The 27505-nt window shown below is 48.5% G+C and overlaps 1 protein-coding gene across 4 annotated transcripts in view; it reads right to left on the bottom strand.

The window, feature by feature from the left end:
* Positions 1-1390: 1390 nt before the first annotated feature.
* The window catches only part of ZFYVE1 (zinc finger FYVE-type containing 1), a 53505-nt gene continuing 27390 nt past the window's right edge, over positions 1391-27505 (bottom strand). Inside the window, exons 3-11 of one of the 4 annotated variants that reach the window (XM_008069589.1) lie at positions 22728-22942; positions 11011-11117; positions 9013-9121; positions 8424-8521; positions 8221-8338; positions 6264-6434; positions 5635-5815; positions 4993-5106; positions 1391-2881 (exon numbers count right to left, since the gene is read on the bottom strand). In XM_008069589.1, the coding sequence (XP_008067780.1) occupies positions 2649-2881; positions 4993-5106; positions 5635-5815; positions 6264-6434; positions 8221-8338; positions 8424-8521; positions 9013-9121; positions 11011-11117; positions 22728-22942 (1346 nt within the window). In that variant the 3' untranslated portion in view covers positions 1391-2648. Of the gene's footprint in view, positions 2882-4992; positions 5107-5634; positions 5816-6263; positions 6435-8220; positions 8339-8423; positions 8522-9012; positions 9122-11010; positions 11118-15032; positions 15150-22727; positions 22943-27505 lie in introns of those variants that run through there. The other 3 variants (XM_008069590.1, XM_008069591.2, XM_021718364.1) reach the window with 3 other exon arrangements.

The following is a 27505-nucleotide window of genomic DNA, read 5'->3' as shown; positions in this document are numbered from 1 at the left end:
CCCTAAAAAGGAAGGGAGACTGATGGTGTTACCATGCATTGGGACAGCAGTTACCCCTGGTGGGGGAGGGCCCGAGAGTGTGAGGACAGCCACATCCAGTTCTCTACACTTGGGTGCTGCTTGGTTATGCGGTGTTTGCCTCAAGGAAACCAATCAAGCTAAAGAGTAGAGGTGTGACAACGCAGCAGGTTTTTTAAGTCTCTTTTCAACCACATTTAGCTGGTTTTCATCCCATATTTAGTTGAGGCTGGAATGTGATGTGCATAGAACAAGAACGAGAACTCCCATTAACCTGCCACTAGTACCCTTCTGGTCCTTCACTGGTCTGACTAGTGGGGAAGGGAGTACAGAAGACCACTGAGTGAATACAAGTGCCCCAGCATGGTGGCACAACAATCAGGTCTAATACAGCCACACTTCTCGCCTCTTCCCCACCCCAAGCCCTCCCCATTCGCCCAGAAAATGAGAAGAGAAGGGCAAAAGGGACGGGGGCAGGAGAGAGAAAGATGAGAGGGAAGGAGGGAAGGACCACGACAGCATACCAGTGGCACAGAGAAGTGACAGCGGGTCACAGACAAGGCGGGGGGAGACGTGACGAGGGAAGGGCCACTTTCAAAGGCAAAACACAAGTTTTCGTCAGTGCTTCCACAGGTCAATAGTAGAATAAGGTGCTATGACGGAGCTAGAAGGAGGAGACGCAGTCATGTTCGGCAGGAAGATTCCTTTATGAGGGCAAGCTGATGATACATAGTTCTAGAATTGCTGGGTCCAGGGCAGGTCTGAACAGGACCACCCTCCAAGACCATTTTAAACCCAGAAAATGCAAATCAGGAGTAACACCGGTCTCCTTCACTGTGAGCAAGCAGTCCCCCACAGACCATGGTCTAAAGGCTACCAGATGAAACACGAGAGCCTAGGCAGGGAAATTGCCAGCATTCGGGGCCAGGCATGCAAAGCCCAACCTGTCTGCAGCTCCCACCCCACCATGGGTAGGTCAGGGACAGCAATGAGGACAAGACCACAGTGGAATGAGTGGGAATGGATGGAGACCCCTAGACACCAGATAGAGATCCATGACCCTCAGCTATAGCCCACTCAATAAAGGAACAGTCGTGACAGCCCAAGTTCTGGGCCAGCAGCAACTGGTCAGGGTATGCTACCATCTACGAGTGGGGTACAGTCTGCTGTCATGAGATTAAAGCCCATGCTATATGATCATGGTTTGGCTATGCCTTTTCTTTTAGAGGTTCTTACTTGTCAGAGCAATAAATGGAAGTATTTCTGGATAAAATATTACCATCCTGGAAACACCCCTTACTCAGCATCTACTCTGAATGCCGCCATCCACAAGACATCTATGACGGAGCTAGAAGGAGGAGACGCAGTCATGTTCGGCAGGAAGATTCCTTTATGAGGGCGAGCTGATGATACATAGTTCTAGAATCGCTGGGTCCAGGGCAGGTCTGAACAGGACCACCCTCCAAGACCCACATCACACTGATGTCTGCGCCAGGACAACCAACTGCCCTGCACCAGGGAAGCTCCACCCACCCACAGTTCAGTCAAGAACTATGCTTGTAATTCTTCATTTTTGGCCACTGAAGAAAAAACCCACCACGATGACAGGATTTCAGCACAACAGTCTCTTTCCAGTCAACGGATATGGACGTCCAAGCGCATGAGGAGAAACCAAGTTCATTTGACTTCTCTCGCAAGGACCGAAGAGATAGAATTTTTTCTTTATGATCTGTTGAAATGTGTCTATATGCTTTTTTAAAAAACAACTAACAGTCCATTCTGTGCTCTGTTTCCCTGGAAGGTTTCTCACGATCACCCCTCCAACAGCTAGAAGGGTTGTGTGTCTGGGAACAAAGAATTAAGACACTTTAAAATAAGCGATAAAAGTCCTAGTGCGACACACAGAAGCGGATGGCAGCTGGAGGGAGTGGAAAAGCCCAGTGGAGACAGAGCATCAGGAGCAGGGAGTACTGGCAGAACCCCCTTCCTTGCTCTCCTCTGCACTTGGACTTCTCAGGGCTAAAGACCTGACCTCCACCACCCCGGTGACCTGCACACTAAGTCGGGTGGTCTCAATTGAAACAGGCTTGAGCCAAAAACTGGGCTTCACCTCCCAGAGGACCCAGCTAGTTCCCTTCAGACAGTTTGGAACAAGAAGTGCCAGGAGGTTCCCTTCCCTTAGGCAGCTGGGAGGTGCAGTGGGAAGAGGCGAGTGGAGAGCTCTGAGGCCAGAGAGAGGCTTAGGACTCAGGCTCAGCTGGCTTAGGAAGACCTGCTGCTATTGCCACTGACTCCCAGAGCGGGCCAGGCCATGCCCAGTGTCCAGCTAAGCTGGCAGGGCGCCCTGCACACCAGGCCTGTCCATGTATATATGGAGAGGTGTATGCACATGTATGTATTCATTACTGTTAGCTGAAATAAACATGTCAGAGTCAGTTCTTTCCCCTCTGCCATGAGCTGGCCCCGTGGAGTTCACGGCTTCGGGCCCACCACCAGGCCCACCCCACCCAGGGATGAGGTGAGGGGGACACGTAGCACTGCAGGTGAGCGGGAGGAGGGCCTACCTCGACGAGACTGTTTCTAACCCTGAGAACCTAAGGAGCTGTGAAGGACCCGGAGGGGGGCTGGGGTTAAAGGTCGCCGGGCTTTTTATTGCAGTTGAAGCAGACTCGGACAGGGTGGTCCCAGCCACGAGAAGGGACAGCCCGACGGTCGTGGGAGCACTCGTCACAGAAGCCCTGTCCGCAGGCCCGGCAGTGGTGCTTGGACAGCTTGACACTGAACTCCTTCCGGCAGCTGTGACAGTATAGGATCTCATGGTCAGGAACCCAGTACGCTGGCCTGGCTGCATCCTTCACCAGACCTGGGCAGGGACACAACAGTGGGCAGGACACATAAAACCCAGTCAGTGGTAGGCCTTTTTATAAAGATAACTCTCTCCCAAATAGCCTCACACACACGCCCAATCGCTTCCATGCATGTGAGCTTCAGAGCAGCCACACCAAACCATCCTCTAGACAGCTCTAGGAAGACCAGGACCTAGAGAGGCTACAAAGATACCTGCCCCTATGAGATTCTGAGTCAGAGGGCTATCTGCATTTGTAGAGGTCTACAGGGACCCCGACACATGAGCAAGTTTGAGATCCCCAAATCCCAACCAGCAGGAAGACATCCTCAGACACTGACCGGCTGGTGACCCCAACTGCCAACTGCACACAGAACCACCAACAGGGCTTTTAAAATGCAGATGTCAGGCCAGGCTCCGTGGCTCAGCCTGTAATCTCAGCACTTTGGGACGCCAAGGCAAGTGGATTGCCTGAGCCCGCAGGTTCGAGACCCACCCAGGCAACTTGGTGAGACCTCGTCTCTACAATAAATCGAAAATTAGCCAGGCATTGTAGCTGGCGCCTGTAGTTCCAACTACTTGGAAGGCTGAGGCGGAAGGATCGGCAGAGTCCAACAGGTCGAGGCTGCGGTGGCCGGGAGCGTGCCACTGCACTCCAGTCTGGGTGACAAAGTGAGACTCCAACTCAAAAAAAAAAAATGCAGATATCCAGCCTTTCCACCACTTACCGCCCAGATCAGAATCTCTGAGCATAGACCTAGGCACTGATTTTTTTTTTTTTAAAGACAGGCCCTCACCATGTCGCCCAGGCTAGTCTTGAACTTCTGGGCTCAAGCACAGGCTTGATCCTGCGCCTCGGCCTCAAAATAGCTGGAACTATAGATGTGAGCTACCATGCCTGTCTCCTTGATATGTACCTATCTCTAAAGCTCTCCAGGTGGTCAACGGGCAGCTACGCAGAGAACCACAGAAGAACTAAAAAGAAGTCTGGGCTCTGGAGCCAGATGTTCAAATCCCAGTTCCGCAGGATTCCAAGAAGTTCTGCAACCTCTCAGGGGTTCATGCATCCTTAACAATCTGCCTTCAAGAGCTGTCCCACACTCTGGCCAGGACTCAATAGCCAGTGCTCTGAACACCTGGTGAGCAATGGCCACACTCTGGTCATGCTCTGCCATCTGTGTCAAGGGCAGCCCTCACCCCTCAAACCTGAGCCTTGGCCTGAGCAGCAAGCCCCTCTCGCCTGCTCCTTCTGTGAGCCACAATTGTTTCATCTCATACAGGTGATTTCCATCACCACCCATCCAGTGGTCAAAGAACCCCGGGCCTGGCCAACCCTGCCTATGCCCACACACAGGAGTTTTCTTCCTCTCCCCCTCCTCCCATTCTGGCTACAAGGTCCCTCACATCCAGAGCTAAGGCAACCTCAAATCTTCAGCAGTAACCGGCTGAGGTGGCAGGTTAAAGACGGCCACTGTTCTTTGACCCGCCTTCCATCTGTGACATTCCTGCCCTCCTGAAATCTAGGCAGGCTCTGTGATGACAGCAGACTGGAGACAACGGCAGGAGTGCCCATGTGCAGACCCAGGCCTGAGAGCCTGGCAGCCTCTACTTCCTGTCTCTTGGAACATTCGCTCTCTGAGCCCTGAGCCACCAGCAGCCCCTACAAAAACCATGGAGAGGCCTGGAGAATGTACGTAGAGGGAGAAGTCTCCTCAGAACCCAGCCTTCCAATGGTCCCTGCCAAGACACACAGCACACACATGAGGTCAGCATAGACCCGCAAGACCAGCCCAGCTGCCACCCTGGAATATCAGGCAACTCCAGGCAAAGTCACATGGAGTAGAATAATGACCTGACTCTCCTCCAGATCCCTATCACAAGGCATTTGTCGCTCACAGCAGGCTTTACGTTTCAGGGAGACCCTGCTGCGGCACTATATGGGGTAGGAAAACGGCCTTGGAGCAGGCACAGAACAGGACATTCAGAGAAAGCAGCGGAGGTACATTTCTAATGGGTCCTCTGCTGCCCAACACAACCAACGCTGGCAAGCCCTCGACAAAGCGACAGCACAGGGCACCCCAAAACCCCTCATCCCCCATCCACCACACAGAGCAGCACTGCCGGCTCACCTAGTGGTATGTCGATGGCTGTCACCACTGCGCCCAGGGTGCTCTGCACAGCCTCACCCACCTTCCGAGCAATCAGGGTTCCACCCTCATCATCAGCCTGTACCTCAGTGACGTCTGCATACAATGACAAAGGGAAAGCCATCACCTCTAAATATCTCCCAAATGGAAGACTTGGGATGGGGCAGGACAATCGGATGCTTCTCCCAGGGCACCTCTGCACTGTCCTGCAACTATCGCAAGGGCCTGGATGGGGTCAGGTCAGCCCAGACCCTGAAACTGGGTGACATCTATCAGCCTTTCACCTACAACCCTTTGGGGTTTTTCTACAACCTTTAAGGTAGAAAGGCTGTTGGGGTGTGCCAGAACCTCCTCCAAGGAGAAGCTCGGTCACAACATCTTTGGCAAGCACTGCAGCCTTTTCAGAATTCTGCGGCTGTGTGTCTATTTCCTCCCAGAATCGCCTCTTCAGCCAGTGCCCTGGAACAGCACTGCAAAGAGTTTGGGGTGACTGGCTATACCCAGAAGAGATGCTCTCAGCGGGTACTATGGTCACAGATGGGCTGGGGCATGTGGGTGCCCAGCTCCCAACACCCTGTTTCCAGACTCTCCCCTCCACCCTCGTGGCTCCCCAGACCCACGCACCGAGCTGGATGTTTCTGGCCTCGTAGCAGTTGTCACACACCCGCACGGGCGCAGGGCCCCAGCCCCGCTCAGGCACTGGCCGGGTCTTGGAGGAGCAGCTGTCGCAGAAGCCCTCCCCGCAGGCCCGGCAGTGATGCTTGGTGTCATTGTCTTTAAAGGACGTCGCACACTTGCTGCAGCTCTGTTTCACCCCAACAAAACAGAGAGGAGGTGAGGTGTGCACCCACTAGCTGAGAAGGTCAGCAGGATCCAGGGAACAAACAGAAACTAAGGGAGAGCAGCTTGAGCTCACTACAGACAAAAGCTTTCTAGTGACAGAAGTTATCTGGGAGTAGAAAGAGGCCTAGCAAGGAGTGGGTTTCCTATCATGGAGCATTTGGGTTGAAGCTGGGGCTACCTAGCAGGGATGCTGGAGAGCTTGATGGATCCAGCATGACCCCAAAAGGGGCTCCTTTCCCCAGACCTCAGAAACCCAAGCAATCTCAACTGGCCCTCACAGGCAGAACAGAAAACCCACCACAAGGAAAGCATGCAGAATGACAAGGATAGCAGTGGGAATGAGGTGAATCTGCCCTCCCCTCCCCCAGAGCCAGCTCCACTGGGGCACGTTGGGCTCCTACACACCATACCAGAATCTGCGAGTTGGGCCTCCAGTAGGCAGGAGCGATCTGGTCAGTAAGCCAGGAGGTCACGGCCTTGGTGGGCCCAAGGCTAAGCTCGGATACTGATTGTGCCATGAAGTTCATCCCGTCCAGCAAGCGCTGCGCAGCATTGTTGTTGTCCTTGAGAAACCCATCAGTCTGCAGTGAAAGCACAGGCCCCCATCACACCCGGAGAAGAGAGCAAGGAGCGGGGTGAGGGTCTCTGGTGAGCACACTCACCGTAGCCAACTCAGAACCATGAAGTCCCTGGCAGGGGGGCATGGAGACAGCAGAATTCTCTCTGCTTTATTCTATTCTGGGTGACCCTGAGACCTCACACGTGGCTGTTCAATTTAGGACCCACTCTGCCCATAAGATACAGGATATCACACCTCCTCAGGAAGTCCCCCCACCAGGCTCGGTTTGGAGCACTTCCTCTCAGTTTCTCTAATACCGTACATCTCCAGGAATCCTATCTCTCTGTGTTGTGCAACATCTATTTATGTATATGACTTCCTATTCAGCTGTGAGTTCTCTGAGAAGAACAACTTATCTTTTTCATTTTTGTAAAGTAACAAGCTTAATTCTAGGCATAAAGTACTCAACAACACATGCTGAAATATGAATGAATGAGTGAATGAATGAGTGAGCAAACAGATGGGGAAGTGCCTGTGTTCTCCTAATCCCAAGGACTACGAGAAACACAGCCTAAGTAAACTCCCATAGTACTGTGTTCCTGGAATATAAACCAAATCTCCACTATACTTTCTCACTTTAAGGAACTATCCAGTTTGATGGGACATGTAGGATCAAGGAAAGCACCACAGTGGGTATGAAGGAAGGATTTCCAGGCCGAACTGCCCAGCAAAGACAGGAACAGAATAAAAGAAGTCCCTTAGAGAAAACTACTTGCCTTTTCCATATGGGGAAACGATGTTGGATTTGTTGTGACTCATGGGCAGTTGGAAGTGTGAACTATGATTTGCCACAGAATAAAAGCTGCACATTACTGCCTCACAGACAGGTGTGCTTTTCCAACATCCTGAATTCAAAAGTCAAACCTAAAACCAGTAAGAGTCTACAGTAATCCTACTTCTTAGAATAAGCTTCAAGAAAATTTCCTAAAACAACAAAACAGGCCTGGCACAGTGACTCACACCTGTAATCTCAGCACTTTGGGAGGCTGAGGCAGGAGGATCACTTGAGCCCAGGAATTTGAGATCAGTCTAGGAGGCAAAGTCTAGGAGACCCTGTCTCTATAAAAAATTTGAAATTTTAAAAAAATTAGCTGGCATGGTGGCATGCACCTGTAGTCCCAGCTACTCAGGAGGCTGAGACAGAAGGATTACTTGAAGCCAGGAGGTTGAAGCTGCACTCCAGCCTGGGTGACAATAAGACCCTGTCTCGAAAAGAAAGAAAGAAATAGCTTTCGTACATGAAGACAGTCACTACAGCCTTTTCTTTGATAGTAAAAATCTCATAAACAACATGAATGTCCAGAAAGAAGGGATGGTGACTCCAGCTACACCACTGGACAGAACATTACACTGTGACCACAGATGGGAGTCATGAAAAATGGAAGTAATGTAGAAATAAGACAAAATAAAATTATGTTTCAGGAAGATAGCATGTATATTGTAATTGCATCTACAAAACCTATACATACAGAAAATGAATGAGAATAAAAAATTAAGTTTTATTTGCCAAAGAAGATATACAGATTATATTTCAGTTCATTGTATTTAAAGCTGTGCTTCTAACACTTATGCAAGAAGAAATAAAAGCGATTAAGGGTCTAAAGGAGAAAAGCTCCCCGGGGCGGCCGCTGACCCCACCACTATGCTGGCACTCACAGTGAGTCTGGGTTCTAAACAAGACCCCTTCCAACATACCCAAGTAACCAAAAGATCCCAGAAAAGAGAAAAACAAATGAAACAGCTCTTACTCCCGGCCACACATGCACAATCTCCGTCCGCACCACTGTATCCACGGGATCCTGGTTCCCAAACCAGTACTGCCGGCTGCGGTAGACCACACCACAGTTGGGACACTCAATCACGTACCTGGCAAGAGGCAGAGACATGCACTGTCATGCCAGGCACCCGGGTAGCAATACCAGAACCCAAGAGTCATGTTACAGAAACTCACCCGGACCAGGCATACTTGGCAAGACCCATCCAGGGAGAGTCAGTGGAAGCAGATGTCTTGGGCACGACGCTGACTTCCTTGCCCCTCTCGTAGCAGGCCTGGAACAGAGCAGCCCAGCTCATTCTGAGCACCAGACCCCATGCCTCCACCGGCCTGCCCAGCATGACTCCCACACAGCCAGCTGAGGGGTACAGACCTGCCTCAGCACTCAGGAGGAGGCTCACTCCCTATAGACACCAGTGCCTACATGCCTGGGTGCACATCCATCCAAGCCCAAACACTAAGTCCCAAATCACACACCTGTCATGGAAAAATCAATCAAAACTAGTTTCCTGAGAGCAAGTATGTGCTTAGGAGGAATAAATGGCTGATTTAAGTGACCCTTACACACACAGTCAACAAAATGGGGAGACCTGAGCTTAAAGTATGAGTGAAGGGGGACCCCACCAATGAAGACATGTGAGTCATTTAGGGCAGAGCTGGAAAGATGTTCCAAAGATATTTAGAGTGTAGCCAAAGGCAGCCCCAAGGCAGTCTTGCCTAAAGGCGCACGCGGCAGCAGTGGGGATGGGGGCTGCTCGGGACTTACCTTGCAGGTATAGACACGGTTGTCGTACTGGTGGGAGTAGCTGCAGCGGCTCTTGGCTTCATGAGGCACTCCTTCCTTCCCGTGATTCATGCTGTTCTTACACCCAACCCTGAGAGAAGCCCAAAGAATGGTGATGGCATGGCTGACGGCCACTGCTACTAGTTATTCAGCAGAGCATTGTGGCCCTGGGCCAGGCACAGGTCAAGCCCAGATCTTGGTCACTAACTGGGCCTCGCACGATGAGCACCCACTATCTGAGTGCTCATCCCGGACACCCACACACCTGTCACTCTTGCAATCAACAGCACTGCAGAGGCAGGGCAACTGTCACCCTTGCATGAGGACCCAGAGGAAAAGGAATCTCTTCTTGGAAAAAACTGCCTGTCCCTCAGCAGGCATGGAGGAGAAGATACCAACACGACCAGAGATGAAACCTGAATGGCTCTCAAAAAACTCAAAAACCCCAGCAGGATGAAATGGAAAGTTCAGCCAGAACAGACACCAAGTAAAACAAAATCCAGCCCCAAACGTTTAGCAACGTGTTACGGGCAGGCTTACATGGAACAAGAAGGCCTTCCACAGTGAGCCCTGCGATCCTGATAGTGCACAATAGAGATCAGAGTTATAGAATTTCACCACGATGAGAGGAAAGTTCTGGAAATCTGATGAGACTCAGAACGGAAAAGCAATGATCCAACCAACAGTCCTCAGTCCCTCACACCAGGCTCAGGGCAAACAGAAAGGACAACAAAAATCCACTGGCAGCTCCCCAACTCCTTCCAAGTTGAACTCTCCAAGATAGGCCTCCGTGTCCCCATCCCAGACTACAGAGTCCACATGCCAGGTCAGAGGAGGGCCAGCATGCAGCAGGTGGCCCACAGGGCTCACAGCAAAAATGCCATCCCAACTGAAGCAGGCTTGGGTCTCCTCCTGCAGGAGGGAAGGGAAGAGATGCAGGCAGTAGACCTGACAGGAGCCAAGACAATCCAGGGGGTGGGAAGACTGTCTGAAGGACATGGAGACTACAACTGCACCTGGACACCCTTTACCTAGACCCCTGAAGAGCATCATACGTGTCACCAGGCCATGACAGAACAGCTATCAAGAGCTCAAACGATTCCAGCCATCTTCAAAGTGTCCGAATGAGCAATATCAGCATCACCTGGAAATTCACTAAAAATGCAAATTCTCAGACCTAGCAACCTGACTCAGGCTTTTCAGGTGCATGCTGAAGTCTGGGAGTCACTGCTCTAACCCTCCACAACACAGTGGGTTCACAGACCCACATGGCAGGCACCATCAGCCCCATCAGGGATGCAGAATCTTGGGCCTCACCCACACCTGCTGATTCCAAATCAGCACTTTAACAGAATCTCATGGTGACCCGCACAGACCTGGGTGTGAAACGTTCCGGTCAGCTCAATGCTCTCAACTCGGGCTGCACAGCGGGTCCTCTGAAGGCCCTTTAAATCACCCAGGCAGAGGCCCCCACTTACAATTATTACATGAGGCTCCCCAGAGGTGAGCTCAGGCCTTGGTAATTTCAAAAGCTCCCTGGAAAAATTCTAATGTGCTCTTCTTGCCTTCATAGTGAAAAGAGTCTCCTAGACACAGCACTTTGAGGAGGAGTAGGGAGAGCCTCCAATATTAGCTCAATAAACGGAAATGAATAAATTACTGAAAGCCCTGGTAGAAGAAACTCAGAAAGGCAAGCAACTCAAAGTTTTCTGCCATAAAATCTGCCTAAGCCAGAAGTTAGTCCATTTCACATCCATCCCAGATTGGAATTCACAGGGAACTCTTCACAAACTCATATTCTCAAAGCCTCAAATTGTGGCTCCAGACCACGAGGATCTTGTGGGAACTTGGACATGCAGCCTCCCGGGTCTCACCCCAGATGACTTAAATCACAGCCCATAATTCAGCAAGCCCCGAGGATATGTGCATGCACCCTTCCAAAGTTCGATCCCCAAGGCAGAAGCAGTTGGCCTCACTTACCCGCAGCTGAGGCACAGGGAGGAGCAGGTGAAGTACTCATCCGGGAAGAAGGAGCTGTGTGCCATCTGGTCGTCGGGGATCTCCCCACTGAACCGGTCGCTCAGAGCCTGTGATAAGGGAGGCGACACACGCTGGCACTAGGGAGCACCCATGCACAGCCCCTCCACGGCCTACCTTTCTAAGATGCCCTCCCTGCTGGCCTATGTCCTACAAGCACCACAGCCAAAGACCCAATAATGTCTGCTCCTTCCCCATGACCTTTTTGACCCAACTGGCCAATCCTCACAGAAAACCTCAAGAGCTGCACATTTCCCAGGAGGCTGAGTAAGCAAAATCACTGTCTCTGCTAACTGCCTGGGAGGTAACACACACCTTGCACACGCAGGCTTCTGTTCAAGACCATCACAAATGCTGACTAATGTTCACTCCCTTTTATGAAGTCGGGACAAAGAAACCAAGATTCGAGCTGGCTCCTGAGTCAGGGCAGAGCCCAGAAATGAACTTATGTTTCCTGGGCTTCGATCCCAGCCCTAACTGCAGGCACTCACTTGGACTTTACTAGGCCCACAAAACAATCTCAATGCAGGAGAAATGTCAGCAGTCAGAAATCAAGGAAGGGTTATTATAGGGCGTGGGAGTCACCATCAACCCTACCAACCTAAAAGACAGCAAATGGCCGGAATAAATGCCAGGACAAAAGATACAGTATTTGTGAAACACTGAAATTTCTCTGTTGAAAGTAGCTTCTTTTTCTAGTCTTGTTCCCACTCATTACTTTATATTGAAAGTGTTGGCCAGGCTCGGTGGCTTAGCCTGTAATGCCAGTACTTTGGGAGGCCGACACAAGTGGATCGCCTGAGCCCGCGGGTTCAAGACCAGCCTGGCCAACCTGGCAAGACTTCATCTCTACAATAAATCAAAAATTAGCCGGGTGTGGTAGCGCATGCCTGTAGTTCTGGCTACTTGGAAGGCTAAGGCAGAAGGATTGTCAGAGCCCAGCAGGTTGACGCTGGAGTGGCCATGAGTGTGCCACAGTACTCCAGCCTGGGCAACAAAGTGAGACTCCAACTCAAAAAAAAAAAACAGTGTTCTTCAGCTTGATCACAGAAACTGGCTTTCCAGGCTTTGAAAGTCACTCAGAATATGCTTCTCCAAGCCTCTAACCATCAGTCTCTCCACACAAGGAAGCCGGGCACCTTTCGAGGGGGAAGGAGAGGGGAAAGTCTCCAAAACCAAAGGACAAGATGCTACTTCCTTTAGGAAGTAAGGCAGAGTCAGGTCAGAGCAGTGGTCAAGGGCATTCATGCTCAGATCCTGCCAGTAAAGACACAGGCGTCAGGGCACATCTGTCGGCAACGGAAGACCATGGACAACCCTGACTCAGACCAACAAAGAAACAGGTTGGCAAATCCTAACACGTGTATGTCCTGTCCTTGGGGGTAATTCTGCAGAGAGTGAGCACAAATAAATATACACATATGAATGAGAAGCGATGAGTAGCCGGCCATTCCTCCTTCTAAATCCAGCCTGCCTTCAGGGATATTCTGGTCTCACCTCTTCCAATGAAGCCTTCCCAAGCACACTATTCTCTACATTCTCTGAACCAGACACTGAGTAATGAGGCAGGGCACAAAGCCATGGACCTGTGGTGTGTATTTCTCCTTTCAAACTAGAAGACAAACACTGTGAGAGAAGTTTCCTATCTTTGCATCCTGCTCCAAATTCCGGCAAACACCCTAACAGGAACTTCCCTAGAACCTATGGAACAAAGTGTCCAACACTGATCATACCCCCACACACCCCTACCCTCCTCTCCTGGTCCTGGTCTTGCCCTGGGCTGCATCCCATGTCCACCAGCCCTCTCAAATTTAAGGCTGACTACTCCCTAACTGGTCAAATTACTGATAACTCTCAAACAAGTATATGCATGGCACTCTAGGGATACTTGGTGGGAAAACAGAGCATTAAATTCCTAACACATCAACTTACTGAGAGATTAGAGAGGAAGTTACTTTTATACAAATAAATAGGAGGCCTGGCATGGTGGCTCACGCATATAATCCCAGCACTTTGGGAGGCCAAGGCAGGAAAATCACTTGAGCCCAGGAGTTCGAGAACAGCCTAGGAAACACAGAGAGACATCATCTCTACAAAAAATTCAGAAATTAGCCAGGTGTAGTGGCGCCTGTAGTCCCAGCTACTCAGCTGAGGTGGAAGGATTGCCTGAGTACAGGAGGTTGAGGCTGTGGAGCCATAATCATACCACTGCACTCCAGCTTGGGCAACAAAGTGAGATTACCCAACTTAAAAAAAAAAAAGCAAAAAACAAGGATATAGCATGAAACTCAATGGAAAATCTGCATAAATAAAACATGAGGATCCCCCAACTCATTTCAGCATATATTTGGCAGTTTTGCGCACACTGTGCCTCAATTTTCTTATCTATAAAATGAGAATGCCAGCCGGGCTCGGTGGCTCAGCCTGTAATCCTGCGCTTTGGGAGGCTGAGGTGAGTGGATCGCCTGAGCCCACAAGTTCAAGACCTGCCTGGGCAAGTTGGAGAGACCTCATCTTTACAATAAATAAAAAATTAGCTGGGTGTGGTAGTGAGCACCTGTAGTTCCAGCTACTTGGAAGGCTGAAGCGGGAGGATCGCCGGAGCCCAGCAGGTCTAGGTTGCAGTGGCCGGAAGCAGCCACTGCACTCCAGTCTGGGTGACAGAGTGAGACTCCAACTTCAAAAAAAAAAAAAGGAATGCCAGCAATACCTCGCTCAATAGGTAACACCGTGAGGATCACAGGAGGTGACCTGTGTAGAACACTTGGCATAGACTGAGCTTTCAAATGTCAGCCGCTATAATTAATATCATCTCAATGTTCTTAATGCCAGGAATGACCTTATTTTCTTCGCTAAACACTCTCACTACCTGGTCCAGGCAATGCAGGGTTGAGAACCTCCTTCCCATGGTGACTCACTGGCCTTCATGGCTAACATGCAAAAGGATGCTCAAGTACCTAAGAAAGTGAAAGAGAAGCCACCCAGAAGGTAGAGGGAAACAAAGAGCAGTAAGTCTTAGCCTCAGCATGTTTTCTTTCCAGCAGGTAACTGAAAGGCTAACCTACTGGCTTTCCTAGGGACAAATAACATCAAATTAGCATGAATATAACAGCTGGGTTGAATTCCAGGGATGCCAACCCCCAGTAAATAGAAAGCTGGAATCCAATTACAGTGGCAGCACAAGATTCTTTCTGTCCCAACCTACATGGCGGTTCACTTCCCTGAAAGTCCTTTGGCGGGGCCAAGTTCTTTGGCGGTGGCTCACACCTACAATCCCAGCACCTTGGGAGGTGGAGACGAAAGGATTGCCAGAATCCATGGGTTTGAGACCAGCCTGGACAACATGGCAAGACCTCGTCTCCACAAGGTGGCATGTGCCTGTAGTTCCAGCTACTTGAAAGGCTGAGGCAGAAGGATCACCTGAGCCCAGTAGGTCAAAGCTGTGGTGGCCATGAGCCTGCCACTGCACTCCAGCCTGGGCGACAGTGAGACTCTGACTTAAAAGAAAAAAAAGAAAATTCTTCATTTTTATGTATCTCAAGGCTTGGTCTGAAAGGGCCCGCAGCCTGACTTCCCACATTGCATACATTAACTGGGGGCCTATGCTATCTAAGGCAGCAGTGCCTTCTTATGACATCAGAAGGAGCAGAACTCCCAGATAAGCCAGCACCCTCACATCAGATGCTGCCCAGCCATCATCTTCCTCGCTGGGAGAGACTATGTACCTCACTTCTCTACAGGCCATATACAAGTCATAAGTCAGTTCCGGACAAGCTTCAGGAGGACAGACAAAAACCAAGAGTGGGAATGTAACAGTAACTAAAAAAAAGATCCAATGCTTGTGTGTTGTAGATACAAGGGTGGGGAACAACTTGTCTTTCTTTCTCTACAGCCTGATTTTTCCTTTCCAGATCTTCACCCACCACCTCATCCATAAACTCAGAGCTGGTTCAAAAATGTCAAACCTCACATCATTCCATGGTTCCTTGGGCTCTCCTCCTCCTGAGGTCTCAAAGCTGGAGGAGAAAGGCAGGGAAGGGCCCTCCAGGGAAAGCACGGAGGCCAGTCTGCAAAGGGTTACCAGGAGACCAGACGATCCTGAAAGCCAGTTGCCAAGACAACAGGTGGCTCTTTCTATTGTATCTGCAGGGCCAGTCCCAGTCATCAAGGACTAGCAGTGAATTTCCTGATTCAAAATGGACATTCTTCTGTACTGAAGGTTACCCCCCAACAAAACTGAATATTAGCCTCCCTGTTCCATAGGGAGGGACCTAGCATCTCTTTCCTTGAAACAGATTGGCCTGCTTGGTGAGGAGGGTATGCTCTGCTTATGGTATCTGGCCTATTGCTACTGAGAATCCCACACAGAGGAGTAAATGGTCAAGAAGTGGGAAATAACCTAGCTAGTGGAAGGGACCAGGAGCCAGGTGCAGTGGCTCACACTTGTAATTCCAGCCCATGGGAGACCAAGGCAAGAGGATCACTTGAGGCCAGGAGTTTAAAGCTGCAGTGAGCTATGATTGCACTACCATACTTCACCCTGGGCAAGAGAGCAGACACCATCTTTAAAAGGGAAGAGGGGCTGGGGCCTGGCACGGAAAGTGACCCTGCCAGCAGGAGTAGGACCCAAACCCAGGCACAGAAGGGCAAGGTATCAGCAGGACAGAAAGTGGCTGCAGCTCTCTCTCTTACACACAGGCATACTCCAAACTCTTCACCCTTTCCCACTAATCCAGTTCCAAATCCACATTTCCTGGTCAATAATAAACATAAAAGCAGTACTTGGAGACTCTTTCAAGCCAGCAATGATGCATCAGTCAGGTGGAAACTCATCGATAAAACACGGCTAATGGCCAGATGCGGTGGCTCACGCCTGTAATCCCAGCACTTTGGGAGGTTGAGGTGAGAGGACTGCCTGAGCCCACGGGTTCGACACCAGCCTGTGTGACAGAGTAAGACTCCAACTCAAAGAAAAAAAGGCTAATAACTTTTTAGAAGTACACTAACAGTATTTAAAGGAATGAGGCGTGTATTATGTACTAATGCAAAAAGATAACCAAGATGAAAAAAGTAAAAAAAAAAATTGTAGAGTGGTGTGAATACTATGATCTCATTTATGAAGGAAGTATATATAAAAATATACACACAGTACAGCATTGAAAATTTCTAAAAGTATATACAATAAACTACTAACAAAAGTTATCTGCAAAGTTAGAAGAAGACATGAAGGAGAAAAGGAGGCTGGGCACGGTGGCTCAAGCCTATAACTATTTTTTTTTTTTTTAGTTGAAGTCTCATTCTGTCACCCAGTCTGGAGTGCAGTGGCACGCTCATGGCCACCGCAGCCTCAACCCACTGGGCTCAGGTAATTCTCCTGCCTCAGCCTTCCAAGCAGCTGAAATTACAGGCATGAGCTACCACGCCCGGCTAATTTTTTTTTTTTAATTGTAGAGATAAGGTCTCGCCAAGTAGGCCAGGTTGGTCTCGAACCCGTGGAGTCAGGCAATCCTCTCACCTCAGTTTCCCAAAGTGCTGGGATTATAGGTGTGAGCCACTGCACCTGGCTTCAAGTCTATACTTTCAACACTTTGGGAGGTTAAAGCGGAAGGATCACTTGAGGCCAGGAGTTTAAGACTAGCCTAAGCAACATAGCGAGTCCTCATCTCTACAGAAAAAAAAAATTAGTGGGATGTGGTACTGCATGCATGTAGTTCCAGCTACACCCAAGGCTGAGGCTTCCGGAAGGATCCCTTGAGCCCAGGAGGTAGAGGTTGTGGTGAGGGTGAGCCGTGATCATGCCACTGCACTACAGCCTGGACAACACAGTCAGACCCTGACTCAAAATTTAAAAAGAAAAGATTTAACTTCTCAATGATCCCATTTATTCAGGAAGAAAAATATATACATTATGAACATATACTTATGCATGCACTTGTGTAGCACTGTAAATTTCTAGGGGCTTATGCAAGAAAGTACTAACAATGGTTATCTCTATAGAGCGCACAGGGTGGCTTCGCTCATGTCGCATACGTTTCTGTACTACTTTAAATATCTGAACATGCATTGCTTTTGTAATTTCTAGACATCGTTTTTAAAAATAAAAATAACCAAATACTCCAATACAACTTAAAGAAATGCCCTTTCTAACCTGGCAATACATATCAGGAACATTTAAAACAGAGTCACATCCTCTGACCTTTTAGAAGTGGAACAATTACTGAGAAGGAGTACAGTATAGGGTTAAAAGCTCCTGAGAGGCAGACTACCTGGTTCAAATTCTACACCACTTACTGGATGAGTCATCTCAAGCTAATTAATTCATCTCGGTGTGCCTCAGTTTCCTCATCTCAGAGTAGGCATCACAATTAGATGAATTAATGACGCACGTGAAGTGCACGTGGCAGTGCACAGTATACAGTAAGCACTTCAAAAAGGCTGGCCAGTAGTGGCAGTGGGAGTAGTAAGGAAACAGGTAAAGCGTAGACAAATAGCTTTATATACATGGAAACCACTACTAAAATAAGAGCAGAATGTTGAATGTAAAAAATGATCGTCATACCAATTAAATCTATTTAAGATTCAAGTTTTCAGCCGGGCTCGGTGGCTCAGCCTGTAATCCTGTGCCTTGGGAGGCTGAGGTGAGTGGATTGCCTGAGCCCACAGGTTCGAGACCCGCCTGGGCAACTTGGTGAGACCTCATCTCTACAAAAAATAAAAAATTAGCTAGGTGTGGTAGCGCGTGCCTGTAATTCCAGCTACTTGGAAGGCTGAGGCCGAAGGATTGCTGGAGTCCAGCAGGTCGAGGTTGCGGTGGCCAGGAGTGGCCACTGCGCTCCAGTCTGGGCGACAGAGTGAGACTCCAACTCAAAAAAAAAAAAAGAATCAAGTTTTCAAAGGCTACTTAGTGGTACAAAAAGATGCTAGGCTTCAATATCCCCTTTAAAAACTATGATATATGACTGCATATATATACAACATGACCCCACTTCTCTTTGTCAAGTAAGTAGCAAAGAATCAGATGAATCATATTAAAACATGTCCCAAGTGGTGGCTCATGCCTACAATCCCAGCATTTTGGGAGGCTGAGGCAGGAGCATCATTTGATGTCCAAGTGAAATGTAGGGGACACCAACAACCAAAAAATCATCAAATTCCAGGAGTGTGAGTGAGACCAGCCTGGGTAACAAAGCAAGACTTTGACTCTACAAAAAAGAAAGAAAGAAAGAAAGAAAAATTGGCCAGCCGGGCTCAGTGGCTCAGCCTGTAATCCCGCGCTTTGGGAGGCCGAGGTGAGTGGACTGCCTGAGCCCACGGGTTCGAGACCCGCCTGGGCAACTTGGCGAGACCTCAACTCTACAATAAATCAAAAATTAGCCGAGCGTGGTTGCGCGTACCTGTAGTTCCAGCTACTTGGAAGGCTGAGGCGGAAGGATCGCTAGAGCCCAGCAGTTCAAGGCTGCAGTGGCCGGAAGCGGCCACTGCACTCCAGTCTGGGTGACAGAGTGAGACTCCAACTCAAAAAAAAAAAAGAAAAATTGACCGGGCATGGTGGCATAGGCCTGTGGTCCCTGCTACTCGGGAGGCTGAGGCAGGAGGATTGCTTGAGCCCAAAAAGCTCAAAACCAGCCTGGGCAGCACAGTGGGACCTTGTCTCTACAGAAAATAAAAAAATAGCCAGACACGGTGGTATGTGCCTATAGTCCCAGTTACTCAGGAGGCTAAGGCAGGAGAATCACTTGAGCCCAGGAATTTAAGGCTGTAGTGTGCCGTGATCATGCCAATGCACTCCAGCCTGGGCAACAGAATAAAACCTTGTCTCAAAACAAAAAATAAATAACAACGGCCAGACACAGAGGCTCGTGTCTATAATGCCAGCACTTTGGGAAGCCAAGTCAGTAGGAATGCTTGAGCCCAGGAGTTCAAGACCAGCCTGGGCAACAGGGAAAGAAACCGTTTCTAATCTAAAATAAATAAATAAATAAACATTAAAATAAACAAATAAATAAATAAGTCCCTGGCTGCCTTCTCACAGTGTTTACTCAGCAAGTTAGTGAGAAACTAAATTCTATAAAGAATATCAAAGAGAGCCAGGCTTTGGTGACTCACGCCTGTAATCCTAGCACTTTGGGAAGTCAAGGAGGGCACATTACTTGAGCGCAGCAGTTCAAGACCAACACAGTGACACTTGGTCTCTACAAAAAAAAAAAAAATTAGCTGAGCATGGTGGCATGCACCTATAGTCTCAGCTACTCAGGAGGCTGAGATAGAAGGATCGCCTGAGCCCAGGAGGCCAAGGCTGCCATGAGCTGTGATCATTGTATCATGCCACTGCACTCCAGCCTGGGCAACACAGTAAAACTTTGACTAAAAAAAAAGGGACTATCAAGGAGAGAAAGAGATAAATGGGAGAAATGAGAAGACAAACAAATGATTCTGACATTAACTACCTGTTAATACTCACTCCAACTCTCTCATCCCAGAAAGGACTCAAGATTACTTATAAAAACAAATACAACATAAAACAAAATGAAAAAGTAAACAAAGCCGGGCTCGGTGGCTCAGCCTATAATCCCACGCCTTTGGGAGGCTGAGGTGAGTGGATTGCCTGAGCCCGCGGGTTCAAGACCCGCCTGGGCAGCGAGATCTCATCTCTACAATAAAACAAAAACTCACCCGGGCATGGTAGCCCATGCCTGTAATTCCGGCTACTCCGAAGGCTGAGGCAAAAGGATCACTGGAGCCCAGCAGGTCGAGGCTGCGGTGGCCGGGAGCGGCCACTGCACTCCAGTCTGGGCGACAGAGTGAGACTCCAACTCAAAAAAAAAAAAAAGAAAAAGTAAACAAAGGACAGTTATCATGACACACCGCTGTGAACTGCACATCCTTTAGCTAGAGTCCATTTTAACTATACTAAAACTGGTCAATTTGCTTCATGAAGACTTCAGAGTGATAATCAGAGAATTAACCACCTCCAACTTAAAGAAAGAGGATAAAAACAAAAAATAAAGCAAAAAAAGGGCAAAACCATTTTTTCAAGGATTCAGGTAAACTGCAAGAACAGCACCTTTCTCTGGGGAGAACCCAGGTCAGAGCTTCACCACATGACGTCCTCACTGGTGAGAGGAGGGGTGCCACACCTCAGGACAACACAGTCTCCCGCTTTGGAGAAGGAAGACACCAGGTCCAGATGAGTGTAGGAACACCAGCGACTGAGAGTCACCAAATTCAAGCTGGCCAGGCCCACTGTTGTCACAGTTTCCAACATCTTACCACCTTCGTTTTTCTCAGTGCCTAGCAGACTGACCCAAGGCAGGACATGCAACATTCACATGGGATCCCTGGGTACCCGCATCTGCTTACTGCACTCCACATCCCTGATGGTGTTGTAAACATTACCCTGGGTTGGCTTCCGGAAACAAAGGATCTGCCATAATCCAGCCCTGGCTGATGTGCCTTGTAATTAATGGCAATGGGATACAGACTTTGCATGCCATAGCCCAGTTTTGGCCACCTTTGAGGACATCTGCATTACTTAGGTGTTACCTTCCACTCTGACTACCTCTGCCACCACAAGGATATGATTAGCTAATACATCTAAGGACACTCCAACTTCAGGTTCTAATTAGAAGTATGCATTTCATGAATCATCCAAATATAGTCATCTTTACAGTTTATCCTTAATATTGTTCACAATCAACATTTACTGAACATTTACTATAAACCAAGTACTACATTGCTTATGTTCTTATTTAATCTCCACCTCAATTTGGTCAGGAACATTCTGATATGACTCTTATTTTACAGATAAGGGAGAAGGTCTGAAGAAGTAGTACTACAAGGGCAGATTATTTTGTCTATTTTATTCACTAGTGCATTTCTAGCACCTCAAACTCCACCTGACACATAAGTACATTCATTTATTTGTTGAATGAATGAATGAACAAATAAACTAGGCTGGCCTTGAACTCCCAGGTTCAAGCAATCCTCCTGCCTTAGCTTCCCAAAGTGCTGGGATTGCAGGCACGAGCCACTGTGCCAGGCCCGTGGGCAATTCTAAAATGGCAATTTTCACTAATCAGTAATATCCCAAGTCCTAGTTTTCAGTCCTAGTCTGTATCTCCCCATTGCTACTATTCAGCAATGCCTTGCTGTTGATGGCTGTGACAATGTGGGTGGTTCAGCAGTGGTGCCACTGTCTGAGTGAGACAGTAATACCCAGTACAGTGAACTCATCCCACCCAGTACTTCAGAGCCCTAAGATGCTGTCTGATAAAGGACAAGAGTATAATTATTGAAGGCTCAGACAGGTTATGCAGCTGAGATTCAAGAGGAAAATAACCTTCCCCATTTCGGGGAACAAACGATCTGATGCTCAGAGATGAGATTCCCACAAGGGGAGTCTCACAAAAGGTAGCCCAGGAGTATAGGTGATAGCAGATATCAAACTCCACAGCAGAAATCACTTCCTTTCTCATTCTTTTTCAAAATTTCAGACTCTGCTAAGGAGACAGTCTGTGTAGGTCATCATATATCTTTATGTCTCCTGAATACCTATTAATCTCCTTTTTAAATAAAGTCTCAGAATCTGCCATGAGCAAGAGTCTCTGGCTAAGAAATAACGTGTCACTGTCCTTGCTGAGAGGCAGTAGAGCCCGCCTGGCTATGAGAGGGAGCTCTGGGGTACAGCAGCCAGTGGTTATGCCTACTATCACTCAGTATCTACACAAAACCAGTGGTTTTCCTTTGTGGTCAGTCTCCTCATCTGTAAAATGATGATGGTAACAGTACTTACCTCACAGAGCAGGTGTAAGGATTAAATGAACTATCAAGATAGAGTACTATGAACTTTGGTATGTAATAAGCAGTAATCATCCATGTCATGTGCCTGTTTTTGTGTTCTGTCTTGGCAATTTTATACCTGTGACATCAGTTTTTCAATTATAGTGATAACAAAAAGCTTCAGCCGGGCTCGGTGGTTCAGCCTGTAATCCCACACCTTTGGGAGGCTGAGGTGAGTGGGATTGCCTGAGCCCACGGGTTCGAGACCCGCCTAGGCAGTGAGACCTCATCTCTACAATAAATCAAAAGATCAGCCGGGCGTGGCAGCGCATGCCTGTAATTCCGGCTACTCGGAAGGCTGAGGCGGAAGGATCGCCGGAGCCCAGCAAGCGAGGCTGCAGTGGCCAGGAGCGGCCACTGCACTCCAGTCTGGGCAACAGAGTGAGACTCCAACTCAAAACAAAAACAAAAACAAAAAAAAACAACAACAAAAAACCCCAAAAAGCTTCTTCTTGAATAATTCAAATTGATTAAGATAACAAAGTGAGTCAATTTAAAGCAAAGCAAAAAGGCTGCCCAGGTTAAGTAAGCACCAACATGGGCCACCTCACCAGGGCTGGTCGAATCACCCGAAAAGGATTTCACTTATTCCCCAAAACCCCAGTTTTCTCCTGGATGAGGACCAGACACTCTCTGTCCCTCCAGATGCCTCTGTATGCATGTGCCTAGCAAGATGAAGCATCGACAGGTGCACACTCCATCCTGCACTTCCTCTTCTCATAACTTCTTTCCAGCCCAGATTTCCAACCACCAGCACCAACAGAGTGTTTCTCACCATCCATGGGTACCCCAGGAACAGTCCAGGGCAGAAGCCAACTGACCTTCAGGGCTTTGAAAACTACCCCTGGGTGCCGGGGGGAACGGGTGGTGTTGTTCTCCAACAGCTGCTCCAGAGCCCGCCGGAGCCCCGAGAAGTCTGTGGGGGGGTTATAAGTCCGCGTGCCCTTGTAGTGGATGGAACTGAAGGCCTCAGGAAAGCGGCCCAGCTTCCGGAAGCGGTCCTGAATGAGCTTCTCTGGCGCCTCCAAGGGGTGATCTGCAGAAGCAGAAATAGACACGTGAGCAGCGAGGGAACCGTTTAAAAGAGTTGTCTTTGGCCGGGAACGGTGGCTCAGCTGTAATCCCAGCACTTTGGGAGGTTGAGGCGAGTGGATTGCCTGAGCCCGCAGGTTCGAGACCAGCCCAGGCAACTTGGCAAGATCTCGTCTCTACAATAAATAAATTTTTAAAAAATTAGGTTGGCATGGTAGCGCACGCCTGTAGTTCCAGCTACTTAGAAGGCTGAGGCAGAAGATCACCTAAGCTCAGCAGGTCAACACTGGGGTGGCCGTGAGCATGCCACTGCACTCCAGTCTGGGCGACAGAGTGAAACTCCAACTCACAAAAAAAATATATATATAAATAAATAATAATAAAGTCGTCTTTATAAAAGAAGCTCTGAGTCATTATGCATAAGGTAAATCCACAGACAGACCTAATCTACCCAGGTTCCCCATCCTGGAGTGGCGCATGAGGAGGGCTTCCTAGAGGAGGAGGAGGAGGAGGCTGGTGTCCCTGGCCTGCTGCTGATTCCACAGGTGCATTCAAGTTGTGAGAATATGTCACTGAACACTTCTGATGGGAAGTGCACTTTACTGTGCATATATTATACATCAAGAAAGAGGCTTCTTATTTTAAAAAAAAGACTAATCATTGTAAGAAAAATCTAGACATGCCAAAATGTAAAAGGAGAGAACCTACTTCCTTTGCTCCCTCTTTCTCAACGGACATGTCTGTCCACGCACAGGCCTTCTCCACAGACTTCCAGCAGGTACACGCAGCATGCTCTCCACCACTTTATGGCATTCTGCAAGTGTCTGTCCTTGTCATGACACATGCACTTGAGCCCCTTACACTTTTTTTTTTTTTTTTGAGTTGGAATCTCACTCTGTCGCCCAGACTAGAGTGCACTGGCACGCTCCCGACCACTGCAGCCTCAACCTGCTGGGCTCCAGCGATCCTTTCGCCTTAGCCTTCCAAGTAGCTAGAACTATAGGCGTGTGCTACCATACCCAGCTAGTTTTTTATTTATTGTAGAGACAAGGTCTTGCCAAGATGCCCGGGCAATCCACTCGCCTCAGCCTCCCAAAGTGCTGCGATTACAGGCTGAGCCACCGAGCCCCTTACTCTTTACCAGCTGTTGCATCTTCCACACATGTCTCTGTTTAAATAGTCACCTACTAACTAACATTTAAATGTCTGTCCTCTGAACTCACTGGTCTAACCGTGTGTGAGGGTAAGAGCATGCCCTCAGTCTCCCACTTGTCCAGAAATGTGGACTGAACAGTGAAGATGGATTTAATGCATGTTTTGGAGGTAAAGGCTGAAAGAACTTTTTAATTTCCTTTAATATTTTAACACCAAAATCACCCCAAAATAACAATGAAGTGATAGTAACTCAAATTTAAAAGCACAGTCACCAAAGAGAAGTAGCCACAATTCTGCACTATCCACTAAGGCCACCCCTTCCAAACCTTTCCAGTGGCAGCTTTTTTTTTTTTTTTTTTTTTTGAGTTGGAGTCTCACTCTGTAGCCCAGGCTGGAGTGTAGTGGCATACTCATGGCCACTATAGCATTGACCTGCTGTGTGCTCCAGCAATCCTTCCACCTCAGCCTTCCAAGTAACCGGAACTATAGGCGTGCACTACCGCACCTGGCTAATTTTTTAATTATTGTAGAGATGAGGTCTCGCCAAGTTGCCCAGGCTGGTCTGGAACCCGCAGGCTCAGGTAATTCACTCACCTCAGCCTCCCAAAGTGCTGGGATCGCAGGCTAAGCCACCAAGCCCAGCGCAGCTGCTTTTGAGGAAAGTCACAGGCAGTATCCTGGGGGTATACCACCAGTCACCGACTTCTGTCACAGACACCCAGGGGCTAACTTTCCTTCCTCCCAACATCACCTGGCAGTTTGCCCTGGACATACATACCACTGCTCCCAAATAACGGGGCCCTGCACATCTGTAAACAGAAGAATTCATGTGTCTTCCAAGGAACCTAGCTGCCGAGGAATCCTCTAGGTAGAAAAGCAGCAGAGCCAAACAACACACCAAAAATTTAGGGGAGAATATCTAATTATTAACTACACACCATCCTGTCACCTCTCCTACTCTGCACAGAATCTGGCGCCTTGGTTCCACCTCAGGGTTTCAAGGAGCAGCACTGTCATTCCAAAAACAGCTCTGGAGTTAAGACTTAGAAGACCTTGTTCTGAATCCCAATTTTGCCATTTACTAGCTACAAGTGGTTATACAACATAGCGTCTCTGAGTTCAGTTTCTCCACCTGTAAAACGGAGCTGCTACTAATAGCAAAAACACAGTAAAACAGCATTTATTTAAGGAAACACCTGGTAAAGTGCATGGTCAGAGCAAACAATACAATAAACAGTTTTTGAGTGCCTAATTCTTTCTTTTTTGAAGAGATGGAATCTCCCTTTGATTTTTCTTTTTTTGTCAGTAGGAGTCTCACTCTGTCACCCACGCTGGAGTGCAGAAGCACACCAGCCACCGCAGCCTTCCGCCTCAGCCTTCCAAGTAGCTGGAACCACAGGCACGCGCCACCACACCCGGATAATTTTTTTATTTACTATTAGAGATGAAATCTCGCCACATGGAGTCTTCCTTTGATACCTGGAATGCAGTAATACAATCATAGCTCACTGCATCCTTAAGCTCAAGCAATCCTCCTGCCTCAGCCTCCCAAGTAGCTGGGATCACAGGCACCACCACACCCAGTTATGGGCTGGTTATTTCAAAATGCTGATCTGGCTGTTAAACCTTCCCCTCACCAATGTAATAAAGATCAAAAGTGGCATAAAAGTGCTGACTACAGGAGGCATCTTAAAGGCAGCATTTCTCACCCCCTCTCCCTTCCTTATACAACTTGCTAATGAGTCTCTTCCTGCATTCTGGAACACTGAGATTTCTGTCTTCCAAGTCATGAGCCATTGCTACCACAATCACCTGGTCCCAGGTCCTTCAAAGTCAACCTCCTTTATGGCCTCATCTGTCCGTGTCCCTCCTGCCACTGCTCTGGCTCAGTCCCTAACATGTCCCATCTGAGTACCTTGATAACCTCCTATCTGGTCTCCCTTCCTCCAGACATGCCCCTCAAAAAAAAGATCACACAGGGCTGGGCTTGGTGTCTCAGCCTGTAATCCCAGCACTTTGGGAGGCCAAGGCGAGTAGACTGTCTGAGCTCACAGGTTTGAGACCAGCCCGGGCAACTTGGCAAGACTTCATCTTTACAATATATAAAAAATTAGACAGACGTGATAGCGCATGTCTGTAGTTCCAGCTACTTGGAAGGCTAAGGCAGAAGGATCACTGGAGCCTATCAGGTTGATGCTGGGGTGGCTGTGAGTGTGCCACTGCACTCCAGCCTGAGTGACAGAGTGAGACTCCAACTCAAAAGAAAAAATCATAGATCGTATAATTCTCTGCGTAAGATCCCTCAGGGACTCATGTCACACTTGTGGGCTCCCAACTAGACCAGGAGCTATTTGAGGATGAGCTTTGTTTTTTTTTGTTTGTTTGTTTTGCAGGGTCTTGCTGTATTGTCCAGATTGGTCTTGCCTGGACTCTGCCTCAATCTCCCAGGTAGCTGGGACCATACCAGCATGCCCCACATCAGGAATTGTTTCAGTTCTGTGCCTCAGTGCTCTGCACTCAATAAAAACTCTGGGGACTGAACAAGCAGATGCGTGGAGTGACCCTCCACATGTGATTACTGCTGCTGCATCTGCTTCCCCTCCACTACTAACATGATCTTGCTTTCCATTTCTCCAAGAAGATAGATTTAATCAGATAAAACTTTCCACATACACTCCAGCACTAGCACCCACCCACTCACTACATCCACCGATTACTCTCTCCTGCTGCTATGGGTGAACTGTCCATGGTCCTACCTAAGGCCAACTTTGCTACTGTGCATAGCTCTGATTGGTCCTACTCTCTTTCTTGCATCTGCAGTGCTCCCTGTCTCACATATCATTCCCATCAGTCCACAAATAGCTGTTAAATGTTTAAAAGGGAAAATCGGTTAGGTGTGGTGGCTTGCACCTATAATCCCAGCACTTTGGGAGGCCAAGGTAATCCCTGAGTCCAGGGGTTCAAGACCAGTCTAGGCAACTTAACAAGATCTCATCTCTACAATAAGCCAAAAAATTAGCTGGGTGTGGTGGTGTGCATCTGTAGTTCCAGCTACTTGGAAGGTTGAGGCTGAAGGATTACCTGAGCCCAGCAGGCCAAGGCTGCAGTGGTCGTGAGGGTGCCACTGCACGCCAGCCTAGGCGACAGAGTGACACTCCAACTCAAAAAAAGAATAAAAATAAAAAAGTTTAAAACAAGGAAAATCCCTTGAAATTCCACATCAGTCTCCAGTTATGATTTCATTGCTCTGTTTTGTTTTATAGAACTCTTTGAACGAGTTAAATTATACTCACAACATTAACTCTTCTCCTCCTATTTGCTCTTATTTATGTACTAGAAATAGGGTCCTAGCCAGGCACAGTGGCTCACGCCTATAATCCCAGCACTTTGGGAGACAGGGGCAAGAAGATTG

The sequence above is a fragment of the Carlito syrichta genome, unplaced genomic scaffold (assembly GCF_000164805.1).
Source record: "Carlito syrichta isolate Samal-C Ts95f unplaced genomic scaffold, Tarsius_syrichta-2.0.1 Scaffold312129, whole genome shotgun sequence".
In the NCBI taxonomy this organism is placed as follows: domain Eukaryota; kingdom Metazoa; phylum Chordata; class Mammalia; order Primates; family Tarsiidae; genus Carlito; species Carlito syrichta.
Note: the sequence above shows the minus strand (reverse complement) of the source record. Positions and strands in the feature narration are given on the sequence as shown.